The following is a 13,062-nucleotide window of genomic DNA, read 5'->3' as shown; positions in this document are numbered from 1 at the left end:
CTGTGGTTTTCACTGTGGCTGGGTGGTCTGACGCCTCCATCTGCCCGCAGCTGCCAGTGCCCTGTCCACCTGCAACCCAGGGACGAGAGGAGAGACTTACACTGTGGGTAGCGCCCTCTAGCGGACAGGGGGCGGATATGCCCTCAGGATCAGGCTTCAGAAGCATCTCCCAGGCAAATCCTGCACTGTCCTGGTCCCTAGTTGGCTGGTGTGCCTAATACTCATATATTGCTATGATAATACACCATGACCAAGTCAACTTCTAGAAGAAAGTTTATTTGGGGCTTACAGTTTCAGAGGGTGATCCATGACCATCATAGTGGGGAGCATGGTAGCAGGCAGACATGGTGCTGGGACAGTAGCTGAGAGTTCGCATCTCGAGACTCAACCACTAGGCAAAGAAAGCTCACTGGGAGTGGTGTGGGCTTTTGAAACCTCAAAGCCCCCTCCCTGTGATACACTGCCTCTAACAAAGTCATGCCTCCTAATCCTCCCCAAACAGTTCCCCCAAATGGGGTTCAAGTATTCAAACTTACGAGCCTTTGGGGTCATCTTCATTCAAACCACCGCAGCTGGCTACTCTGGGCAGCGGGGAGACCGAAGTCCAGGGGGCTTTTGATTTGCCGCTGCCTTAGCAGAGACTTAGCTGCTTATGTGGTAGGGATCTTGTAAGGCAGGCCATCCACAGTAAACAGTCCTGCCAGGATGCTGCCCTGCCTTCCTCAGCATCCGATCTCACATGTCCAGAAGCAACTTACAGATGTTCCCCAGACCCTGTCTGCTTCCCTCTATCATGCTGCTAAGAGGCTCAAGCTTAGCGGTTCTTCACTGTACCCAAGGTCAGGTCTGCTCCCCTCCTCTCTGCTGCCACGTGACTAGACAAGCCCTTCCCGTGTTCCAGGAAAATCAGACTATCAGCTTCCAAAGGCCTCTCTTGCCATATCCCTTAGCTCCTCTGCTCAGAGCAGACTCTCAACTCCAGCAGCACCAGCACACAATACACTGGCCCTACAGCATGCATTAACCCAGTTCTCAGACCACTATCCCTACTAATCCAGTAAACTCCACATGCACCAGCCTCAGGAAGTCGGCATCTGCTGCCCTGAAGGATGCTCCTTGGCTATCCTCAGGAGCTGCATAGCTAATCGCCACATCCATCCAAACCACATCCATCGTTCACACTTCGTCACTAGGGCTGTCTTGACCACAGGCTCCCTGGACTTGTCCTAGAGTTTATTCTCCTCCTGTATATGGTCCTCGGAGGCCCATGATTAGGACATGGAAAACTTACCCCGAGTCAGGGTCCCTGGAGTAAGATCTGGTGTGCACGGAGTGGGTGTTAGAGAAATTCTCTTCAGATCTGCAGTGCCTGGGGGACCACCGAGCTGCCCAGCACCCTCTCCTTTGGGCTTCTTGTCATCCTTCCGTGCACACAGACTAGACAGATGTGTGTAGGCTGCAGCCCACCTAGGACAGAGCTCACACCCTTGTTCTTCTTTCTCAGGAAGCTATGCCCCAGACATCTGTGGTCTTCTCCAGCATCCTTGGGCCCAACTGTAACAGACAGGTACAGCCCGGCATGGGGGAAAGAGGAGGTGGGGCCAGCAACGGCTCCAGGGACCTCATTTTCCAAGATGGACGCCTCACTTCTGGATCCTTGGAGGCCCTGATGGAGCACCTGGTCCCAACGGTGGACTATTACCCTGATGTGAGTGCCTTGGATCCGGGGGAGCTGGAGTGTCAAGTAACAGGGAGGGGTGCCCTGGGCTTCAAGGAAGGCTGCTTCTGGGAGGAGAGGGAGGCCCAGGCAGGGATTAGAGTTGGGCGGAGCAGCAGGGAGTGGATGGGCAGCAGGGCCAGTGCTGCCTCCCGGGTCTTCATCACCTTCTACTCTGCAGTCTAGTCTTGTCTACCGGAAGCCGCAGTGACTCCCCTGCTGCCCCAAGCAGGGGAAAGTAAGGGAGGACGTGTAGGAAGGAGAGACAAACAAAGGGCCTGCCCCTGGAGGAAGAGAGTTTGAAGGGTAAGGCCAGCATGGGGGTCCTGTGACCTGGTGGCCCAGACTACTTCCTGGAGCCCATCCTGCGCCTAACGAAGCACCAGTTCTGCAGGAAGAAGAGCCACCTTTCTCTGAGGCGTGTAAATGCCAGAACCCTTCCCCTGCTCATCAGTAGTTCAAAACCATCTTCCTTGTTGTAAAAGGAGGAGCCGGCCGCTTCCCGCTGCCCGGCTCCTGGCTAGCTTTACCCAAAATAATTACACAGAAACTGTATTCATTTAAACACTGCCTGGCCCATTAGTTCTAACCTCTTATTGGCTAACTCTCACATATTAATCTAATCCATTTCTAATCATCTGTATTGCCACTTGACTGTGGCTTACCGGCATGAGTCTAACCAGCATCCATCTCGGAGAGGAGAGTCATGGCATCTGCCTGACTCTGCTTTTTTCTCCTAGCATTCTGTTCGGTCTGCTCCACCTATCTAATCTGCTGTCCTATCAAAAGGCCAAGGCAGTCTCTTTATTTAACCAATGAAAGCAAAACATAAAGAAGACCCTCCTACATCATTTCCCCTTTTTCTGTTTAAACAAAAAGGAAGGCTTTAACTTTAACATAGTAAAATTACATATAACAAAACAGTTATCAAGCAATAATTACAGTTACAATATTTATATCTATTTTATCTTTTATCATAACAATGGAAAACTATAACTATAACTATCTATCTATTTTTTAACTCCATCAAAGACTCCAGAAGGATATAATATTACCTAAGTAAACAACTTCCAAAGCTCTAGAAATGACAGAGACATCTCGCTGCCTGGACAGTCACCCAAAGTTCTTTTGTACCATTGGGGCATCCATCTTAGGCCTTCAGGCAAATAGTATCCAGCAGACATTTCCATGAAGCAGGAAATTTTATTTATTTTTTTTAAATTTATTTATTTATTTATTTTTATTTATTTATTATGTATACAATATTCTCTCTGCATGTATGCCTGAAGGCCAGAAGAGGGCACCAGACCTCATTACAGATGGTTGTGAGCCACCATGTGGTTGCTGGGAATTGAACTCAGGACCTCTGGAAGAGCAGGCAGCACTCTTAACCTCTGAGCCATCTCTCCAGCCCCCAAGCAGGAAATTTTAAAGACAGTTCAGTTACTTTCTTTTGTATCCTGTAGAGTGTCTTGCAGACTCTTTTATGAATTAGGAACTCCGAAAGACCATCTCACCTTTAGGCAAGTTCAGCAGTCCTCTCTCTGCTGGTTCTTTGTGTCCAGTTTATGCATCAGTCCAGGCAAGAGCAGTTTCTTGCCCAAATGACTAACCAACTCCATAAGGAGCCTCTTCAATACCCATCTTTCTCTTGAAGTAGATTGGTGCTACCAGGAGCAGACATGTCTCATTGTCATGAAAAACCCTAAGTTATTAAAACATTAAATGCCATATTCTGTAGTCTTTGAAAGATAAGAAGAATGTGTATTTAACTGAAATATATCTATGTACATCTAGAAAATCTAACTAACATGACTACAAACTTGACTATTATTGTTGATGATTATCCATTAACAACCTATATTTCCTAATTATATATTACATTTTAAATGAACTACACAATCACAATACCTTAATCAAGATCAGAAATACATATACATATAACAAAATTGACTTTAAATTTATATCAGTGAAGCAAAATTTATAGCAATGTAAATTATTCCTATCTATATCATATCCCCCTTTAAATGTAAAAGAACATTTATAAACAATGTTTGGGAATGTTTGGTCTACTCCACCTATCTAAGCTGCTGTCTTATCAAAAGGCCAAGGCAGTCTCTTTATTTAACCAATGAAAGCAAAACATAGAAAGAAGACCCTCCTATATCACTTCCTCACCATTTTGAGGTGACATGGGGCATTCTGGGAACAGAGGAGACGGTATCTCACCATGTTTGACTTTCCGTCCTCCTCTGATGGATGACATCTCTTAGCAAGAGTGACTCTGTAGGCTTGTCCCATCTGAGCAGGCCCTGTCCGGCTGGGCAGCCCCTGTCCATTTGAGCAGCCCTTGTCCATCTGTCCCAGGGCAGACACTCAGGCTCCTGGTGGTCAGATTCAGGGTAAGAGGAACAGCTACTCTCTTGCTGCCTCTTTTTTCTTTTTCTGTTTTTGGTCTTTTGAGATGGGGTCTCATTATGTGGGTCTGACTGTCCTGAAACTGACTCTGTAGATCAGGCTGGCCTCAAACTCACAGAGATCTACCTGCCTCTGCCTCTCAAGTGCTGGGATTAAAGGCGTGCGCATCCATGCCCAGGTATCTTTTTTTTTTTAAATTTTTATGTGTATGGATATTTTACCTGTGTTTATGTGTGTAACTCCTGGTACTGGAGTTAGAGATAGTTACAAACTTCCAGGTGGGTGCTGGGAAGTGAACCCGGGTCCTCTGGAAGAGTAGCTGGTGCTCCTGACTGCTGAGACAGGACAGCTCCTGTCCCTCTAGCTGCCTCTGAAGGGCAGTGCTTGGGCCAGCTTGGCTTCACCTGCAAGGCCGTCCCCATCCTCCCTGGGCTCTGTGACGACAAAACCTTCCCTTTCCTCCATCTGTCTTGTAAGCCCTGTCAGAGACTAGTTAGGGCTGGCGATGGTGTTGGTGACACAGAAATGGCTGCCGAGAGACTGGGACAGAGCCGAGAGGAACAATCCTAGGTCCTGGAGAAACCCAGGGCAGGGCCACAGTCCCTCAACACTGACCATGATATGGAGCCATGGTCTTGTGCCAAAATAAGGAAAGATTCCCATAGGGCCATCACAGAGGACCACAACATGCTGTCACCCAGTTCTCAGGACATTGTGCCCTGGGATGCCACCCCCTCCCAGGTTCCCAGGAAGTGGGTAGCCGGTCAGGAAGTAGAGAGGGGAGTTCCACAGTGCATTAGCTCTTCTCCAGAGTTCCCAATCTTCCCTCCCCGGGTACATGCTAAGCACATGCATGCCATGAGAACACACCAGATCTCCACTCCTTGGAGATGGCTAGGAGCTTTTCTTTACATGTTTGAGACCCTGAGGGTCTCACCTGTTGGTTAGGGTGCCGGGCACTCATGCTGTACAGCCTGGGACAGGTCACAGCAGGTTTACAGGGTCAGAGGAATACCCAGTGTCCCAGGGAGCTACCTCTAGTAGCCTTGCAGGCTCCTATGGCATGAACATGCCCTTCTATCTGTGTGCACTTCCTACTGACTTAGCCTAGCTGGCCTCAGGCTAGAGCAGGTAAATTCCCATCCTATTGGCGTGGAGTTGGGGCCTAGGGATCTAGACAGTCCAGCGTACAGCAGCCAAATGGGGTGAACTGAGGTCCAAGTGGGGTAGAGTCCCACAGAGGATCCCAACCTGCAGTCCCACCTGCCCACAGGCAGGAGCCTGTGAAGATCCTGTAGCAACTGACCCACGGGAGTCACAAGGCATGAGACCCATTGGCCCCAGGCTATGTCACCTAAGCCTTTCAGTCTGGCTTTGACCAGACCCGGAGGACCCCCATCATGGGGTGGGACAAAGGGTACTGGAGAATTCCAGCAGAACGGTGTCTCCTAGGTGTGCAGACATAACAGTAGAAGAAACAGGGTCATATAAGATAAAGGAAGCCATGTAAGCAAAGGCCCAGGTTTATGGCCCCGGAGAAGCCAGGCCAGGTACAACTGGGCACCCCTGTGGCAGCAGTCTGATCATCATTCACCCCCTCCTTCCTTCAGAGGACATACATCTTCACGTTTCTCCTGAGTTCTCGAGTCTTCATGCCCCCTCATGATCTTCTGGCTCGAGTAGGGCAGATCTGCCTGGAGCAGAGGCAACAGCTGGAGGCTGGGCCTGAGAAGGTAAGCCACAGAGGGGATGGTGGCCCTTTGTTTCCTAGTGAATAGAGAAAGTAGTCAGGGTAAGGTCAGCCTGGAGGCCCAGCACAGGGCCTGGGAAGGGACATGGCCCTAAGGCAGAGGGTAACTTGTACCATTGCCACCTTATGGTTCCCTCTGACTTGGGAGTCTTCCACATTTCCCCACTGTCCCAGGCCAAGCTGAAGTCCTTCTCTACCAAGATTGTGCAGCTGTTGAAGGAGTGGACAGAGGCCTTCCCTTACGACTTCCAGGATGAAAAGGCCATGGCCGAGCTGAAGGCCATTGCGCACCGTGTCACTCACTGCGATGAGGTGAGGTCCTCCTTTGGTCCTTTGCCAGGCTTCTTGGGTATTTTTGGTGGAGGGGGTGGGGGGCAGTTTCTGCAGGAATATCCGCATATGTGGTTCCTTTCCCTGTGACCTGTCAGAGGGTGGTTGGTACCCACAGACAACAACTTAGCGGGCCAGCCGTGGGCTGGGCGGACCAGCATTACCACAGCAGGTACTACCTCCATCCTGGTCTCAGCACCCTCGTGCCCGGGTGGGGTCTCTGGAACCTGTCTTCTCTTCCTGGCTCCCAGACATGTCTTGGCCTTGGTAGGAACAGAACTGAGGAACTGCATGGCCTCTCCTGAAGTTGGAGAGCCCCATGCTTAGTAGCTCCTGTTTGCTGGGTAGGGAAGCCTGGGGAGGGACTCCTGTGAGGTTAGGGAGTCTAGGACACCAGAGCTAGGGATAAAACCCTTCCTGGTGCCTTCTGGGTTCCTCCTGCTATGGGAGGCAGGGAGCAACAGCTGTGCTGACGACCTCTGGGAAAGTTGCCTTTTGCCCCTCCCCCAGCAGGATAGCCCACTAAATCCCTGAGTCCCAGGGGTCCACTCTGTGGCCCTAAGCGACTCAAGGGCCCTAAGGTATATTCAGGCTTTGATAGGAGGGTGGGAACTGAAGGCCAGACACAGCCCTAGAAGGGAGATGGTTCTCTGTGGTGGTGGTGGTGGTGGCCATGTTGCCAATCCACTCCAGCACCTTGATGAAGCCCTGACCACCCCTTCACCCCACAGGAGAATGGCACAGTGAAGAAAGCCATTGCCCAAATGATACAAAGTTTGCTGCTGTCCCTGGCTGCCCGAAGCCAGCTCCAGGAGCTTCGAGAGAAGCTCCGGTCACCGGTCGTGGACAAAGGGCCTATTCTTAAGGCCAAGCCACCAGCTGCCCAGAAGGACATCCTGGGTGTGTGCAGTGACCCCCTGGTGCTGGCCCAGCAGCTGACTCACATCGAACTGGTGAGTGCCGCTGTGCGCCCTGTACGGTACAGGGCGGGGCTGGGCCACACTTGGCATTGCTTCGCCACTGGGTGCTACAAGGATACCTCCCTGCTGCTCAGTCTGGGCCGTGCTAGGGAAGCAGGCATGCCAGCTCTCACTACTATTGCCACAGGCTAGTTGTGTCTCCACTAGAGCAATGGGTATTTCCGTATCCGGTGTTGGGTCTGTAAGAGTGTGGCTTCCTTGTATGAGTGGAACGTGGGATGGTAACACTGGCCTGTGGTAGCCCCAGGATACAGGAGCGGCCCGGGAGGAGCTAGTTTCTGCCCTGGGTGGGCTCTTTCTGCTCCTACAATCTCTGTCCCGCTCCCTGGCAGCTCTGAGGCCTCTCCTCCCTGTCTCCCGCTGCAGGAGAGGGTCAACAGCATCCGCCCCGAGGACCTCATGCAGATCATCAGCCACATGGACTCCTTGGACAACCATAGGGTGAGCGGGCACGCTCCGGCAGCCACAGTTGCAAGTTGGCCTAGCTGAGCCTGATACTTGGCACCCTTCCCATGCCCCCCCAGTAGATGCGGCTGTGGCCTTCCCGTGATTTACCATGGGGGTTAGTGATGACTCTGCAGAGTGTCCTTGGACTGATGGGTTAGCCTGTCAGAACAGCTAAGGAGCAGGCATGCAGGGTCCAGGTCATACCTTGGTCCTGGGACCTGACCAGCCACAGTGACTGGCTTGTCCAAGCAAGGTCCCCAGGGCTCCCTGTGACATGCTTTGTCCCTCTAGTGCCGAGGAGACATGACTAAGACCTACAGTCTAGAGGCCTATGACAACTGGTTCAACTGCTTGAGCATGCTGGTGGCTACCGAGGTGTGCCGGGTAAGTTCCTGCCATAGCAGGTCTGGGTAAGATGGCTTCTCTCACCATCAAGGCAAGGCTGACTGACTCCTCCCCTCACAGCCTCAAGTGAATGCACATGGTGGCCACTTCCAGGACTCAGCCTGCCCCTGCCAGCAGAATCACACACACAATAATGATTCTTTCGCACGACTTTTGTTTTTACTGACCCCATCCCTGGAGTGTTCTTCCTGTACCCAGAACTACCAAGCCAATTATAGTGAGTTCCGTGGTCCTCGGCCTTTGAGGCAGATGGCTTCATTCCTTTTGTGGACAAGGATGAAGCAGTGTTAGAATGTAGATCTAGTCCCCTGAAGAGGCAACCTCAGGTGTCTGGCAGCAAAGTCCGATGCCATCCCTGCACCTTTGCCCAGTGGTCCCTTGGTGGCTCCATGCCGAGGCAGACTCACTGTTTCCAGGTGGTAAAGAAGAAACACCGGACCCGCATGCTGGAGTTCTTCATTGATGTAGCCCGAGAATGCTTCAACATCGGGAACTTCAACTCCATGATGGCCATCATATGTGAGTATCCAGGTACAGGCGGGCTTGCTTGTGCCACCTGCTTCTCCGTGCCGTGACCTCTGCTCACTGTCCCTTCAGCTGGCATGAACCTCAGCCCGGTGGCACGGCTGAAGAAGACGTGGTCCAAAGTCAAGACAGCCAAGTTTGACGTCTTGGAGGTACTGGCGTCTGTAGCTTCTCTCATCTCGGGGTGTCCAGAGGGTCCTCAGCAGCAGAGGGTGGCATCTTTCCTGGCACTCACATACACGGGACTATCGTGTTGGTGGTGGGCACTTGAACTCCCCTTTGGCCATGGTGCTTTGGTGGAATCAACACCTAAAGAGAGCCCTGAGGTGTGATCCTAAGAGCTTGAACCAGGTGACGCTGGCCACTGAGTACTCAGCATCTCCTGACCCTGGGCCATCTGGGTCCCCAGAGGCTGGCAGACAAGTCTTCTGAAGCATAGATGTCTTTGATCACAGACTACTTTGTGTTTGGAAAGCCCAGTCCTTGCGCCTTGTGGAGCAGTGAGGTCTAAGCGGTGTTCCTTTGTGTGGTGGAGCAAAGGAAGACTTTAAAGCAATGGTTCTCAACCTTCCTAATGTCGCGACCTTTAATACAGTTCCTCATGCTGTGGTGGCCCCAATCATAACATTATTTCCTTTGCTATTTCATAACTGTAGTTTTGCTGTTGTTATGAATTGTATTGTAAATATCTTTGTTTTCTGATAACCTTATGCGACCCCATGAAAGGGTCATTTGACCCCCTAAAGGGGTCATGACCCACAGGTTGAGAAACACTGCTTTAATGGAAGGAACATGGAAGGAGCTGGGCAGGCAGGGCTGTGGCCCTCCTGTGTCCAAGGCCTGTGGGCTCAGGAGCTGCTCGTGGCCTTTCCTTCTCATGTTGACTGCTGGGCCCCTGGGACTATGCCTTCTCCACTTGTCTTCTCAGACTCCACAGAGGGGGCATCCTGCACCTGTTCGAGGGACTCACTCTGTCTTCCCTGTGCCCGCAGCATCATATGGACCCCTCCAGCAACTTCTGCAACTACCGCACAGCCCTGCAGGGGGCAACACAGAGGTCCCAGACGGCCAACAGCAGTCGGGAGAAGATTGTCATACCTGTGTTCAACCTCTTTGTGAAGGACATCTACTTTCTGCACAAAATCCACACCAATCACCTGCCCAATGGGCATATTAACTTCAAAGTGAGCCCAGCCCCTTGAGGTCCCAACATGGGTGGGGCAGGCAGAGCCTTCCTGTGCTACCACAGCTACCAGGCAGTGGCTCTGTATCAGGGGCTGGTCGTCCAGGCCTTGCCCGAGGTCTAGAAGGTCCTTCAGGGCTGGATGCGCCAGGTGGGTCAGGGCTGCTCTTCAACCTTACGGTGTGGTGCAGCTCCTGTCTTTCTGGGGGGAGCGGCAGATCCTGGAGCTTGTTGCCAAGGGCCTGTATTATCCAGGATCCTGGGACCAGTGCTGTCTCCACTAAGGAGGCAGAGGAGGAGCCATCCCTAGGGACTTGGGGGTGAAGAGGGATTTAGGTAAGAAGGGACTTGAGCAAAAAGTGAGAGACCAGCCTGGTGGGCTGAGGGTGCCTGGCCAAGGTGGGGAGCAGAACCTGGGGAAGTGTAAGGTGCATTCAGTCAGGGGCAGTTGAATCCTGGACATTCATACCGATGCCACGGTAAAGAAAACGGTGCTTGCCCTGCTGGTGCCCCTGTGCTGGGCCTTCTTGGCGAGTGCCTCAGGTGGAGTCACAGAGGGAGCCTTCTGGGTCCTCATGCAGGAGAGGCATAGGCTCTGCTGCAGCCTGATTGCTTCTGCAGAGGGCAAGGCAGAGTGGCCTCAGAGATTTTCGCTACCTCTGATGCTATACAAGCTGCCCTGGTGTCAGCCAGGCAGGCACTGGCACTGTCATCTTCCTCCTGCTGGGACTAATAGCATAAGCGGTAGCCAGATGTGGGAGCCATTTCTCTGGCTCTGAGAGCTGACTTTATGTTTATCCAGGTGACATATAGAACATCCTATTGGTGCTTTTGTCTCTTCAGAAATTTTGGGAAATTTCCAGACAGATCCATGAGTTCATGACATGGACACAGGTAGAGTGTCCCTTTGAGAAGGATAAGAAGATTCAGAGTTACCTGCTCACAGCACCCATCTACAGCGAGGAAGGTAAGGGTATCTCTTTGACAGCACACCATATCCATTTCCCGGGGTGCACAGCACACCCATCTCCCCAGGTGCACAGAACACCCATCTCCCCGGGTGCACAGCACACCCATCTCCCCGGGTGCACAGCACACCCATCTCCCCGGGTGCACAGCACACCCATCTCCCCGGGTGCACAGCACACCCATCTCCCAGGGTGCACAGCACACCATCTCCCCGGGTGCACAGCACACCCATCTCCCAGGGTGCACAGCACACCCATCTCCCCGGGTGCACAGCACACCCATCTCCCCAGGTGCGCAGAAAACCCATCTCCCAGGGTGCACAGCATATCCATCTCCCGGGGTGCACAGCACACCCATCTCCCCAGGTGCACAGAACACCCATCTCCCCGGGTGCACAGCACACCCATCTCCCCAGGTGCACAGCACACCCATCTCCCCGGGTGCACAGCATATCCATCTCCCGGGGTGCATAGCACACCCATCTCCCCAAGTGCACAGCAATTGTTCTCATGCCCAAGCAGGCTCCTTGATCTCCTATGATGGCCCTAGGAGAGTCAGGACCCAGGTAGAGTTCCCAGTCCTCTTGTCCTGGGCCTCGCTGTGACCCTGGAAGGTCACCTTTTTATAGCCAACCTGTGGGGATGTTGGCTCTCAGGGGCTCTCCATCCCTCAGCTCTCTTCATCGCCTCCTTTGAAAGCGAAGGACCTGAGAACCACATGGAGAAGGACAGCTGGAAGGCGCTCAGGTAGGACTTGCCAGGTACATCCGGGCCTAGGGAGGGAGAGGGTAGGAGTGTCAAGAACAAAACTGGCTTCCCATGGGACGGTTTGGTAGGATGCTGAAGACCTCTGGCTGCTCGGGGAGCCTGATGCAGTCCCTTCTGTCCATCTGCAGGACCACCCTCCTTAACAGAGCCTAAGGATTCAGCCTGCAGATGCCGGATGAAACTTAACAAGTGAACCAAGTTCAAATGGTGACAGATGTGGGACGAGAGAGGAGGAGGCCTCACTGGTTGGGGTCCATTTTGTATATAACTTTTATGAAAAAGAAAATGGTAATTATTCCATGCATCAGCCTTTGGCACTTAAGAAGTTTTTTTTTTTTGTTGTTGTTGTTATTTATTTTAAACAGGGCAGGGCCCTGTTTTGGGGAGGGGCGGGAAAGAGTATCATGGGAGATGGTAACCATGGTAACATCTTATTCTAATGAAATGTAGATTTTTATTTTCTACTTTTGATGATTAACATCCTATGAAAAAAATTTAAAATAACCCAACCAAAACCAATGTGAGCCCTGCCTGCTCGGACGCCTCTCCAGCCAGTGTCTCTGATGTTGGGGTTAGTGCCTTAGAGGGTACTGGGGGTCCAGTCTTCCTGTTCCATTGTTGGAGCTGCAGCCAGCTCTGTCCTGTGCCGCAAGGAGCCCACCCTCAGCAGCCTGGGCCACCAGGTTCCCACAGGAAGGGCTGGAGTGGCCAAGAGGTCTCGTGTGCACACTTCTGGAAGGGAACCTTTACATACGGGCTTTCCAAAGTTTACATTTTCAGTTTCCTTTATCAGGGATTTACGGGGTTGGGAGGGGCAAGGGGATGCCTGACAGCATATTTTCTGTGAGAATATGTTTGGCAAATTTGTTCTTCAGTTGTGTTTTAGAAGAGAGAAGAATCTAAGACAATATAGGGAGGGCACGGGGACATCGTCAGTCTTCTGGCTGCCCCTGAGCTGTGGCGCTGCAGTGAAGGAAGGCGGCTTCTGAAGCTGGTGCACAAAAAAGAAAAAATGGGTGTGTGGCGGACAGACAGCTTCCCCTCCCTTTGGTAGGCGTCCCCATGGGTAACCTGACACTCAGACAACTAGCCAGGCAGCCCCCACGCTGGAGCACATCCAGATGGAACTGTCCAACACGGAGCGGTGTATTTCTGATCTTAACAGGGGAGCGTGGTTCATCTTTCATGTCTGATTTCCTGGCGTGAGCCCTGGGTCTTGCTGTCCATGGGTGGGGTGGCTCTGTCCCTCAGGCAGCTGGAGAGATCTACACCGATTTGCTTCGCTTGGGTGGGAGCTGCCTGTCAAGAAGCCCAGTATGGAATGGTTTGTTCCATTCCCGGAGCTTCTATGAACAGCCTGGGGGTGGCCAGCTAGGCCCTAGGGAGGTGGGCTAGGTGGCCACCCTCAGCCTTGGGAGCCAAGTAGTTACACTGTCTTGTCACAGTGTGTTTGCACTTTCCAGACCTTCTAGCGAGTACAGACAGATTGTATATTGATAGTACATATTGATTTGTTTATGTCTTTGAGATAAAGGCTGGACACTTGAGATTATATATTTGGAATATAATGT

General features: G+C 52.0%; 1 protein-coding gene across 2 annotated transcripts; it reads left to right on the top strand.

Moving 5' to 3' along the window:
- Positions 1–1,492: 1,492 nt before the first annotated feature.
- On the top strand, positions 1,493–11,644 carry Rasgef1a (RasGEF domain family member 1A). Of its 2 annotated transcripts, none has more exons than XM_038319960.1 (12): positions 1,493–1,708; positions 5,746–5,868; positions 6,060–6,197; positions 6,947–7,168; positions 7,562–7,636; positions 7,934–8,026; positions 8,464–8,566; positions 8,645–8,724; positions 9,565–9,756; positions 10,599–10,722; positions 11,398–11,470; positions 11,620–11,644. In XM_038319960.1, exons 1-12 carry the CDS (start codon positions 1,511–1,513, stop codon positions 11,642–11,644), a joined length of 1,446 nt encoding a protein of 481 aa, XP_038175888.1. In that variant the 5' UTR covers positions 1,493–1,510. The 2 variants fall into 2 exon arrangements, with proteins under 2 accessions (XP_038175888.1, XP_038175886.1); XM_038319958.1 differs by having other exon boundaries at positions 6,060–6,202; positions 6,922–7,168.
- The last annotated feature ends 1,418 nt before the right edge of the window (positions 11,645–13,062 follow it).

The sequence above is a fragment of the Arvicola amphibius genome, chromosome 2 (genome assembly GCF_903992535.2).
Source record: "Arvicola amphibius chromosome 2, mArvAmp1.2, whole genome shotgun sequence".
Classification (NCBI taxonomy): Eukaryota; Metazoa; Chordata; class Mammalia; order Rodentia; family Cricetidae; genus Arvicola; species Arvicola amphibius.
The sequence above is the reverse complement of the archived record's forward strand: the minus strand, read 5'-3'. Positions and strand labels throughout refer to the sequence as shown.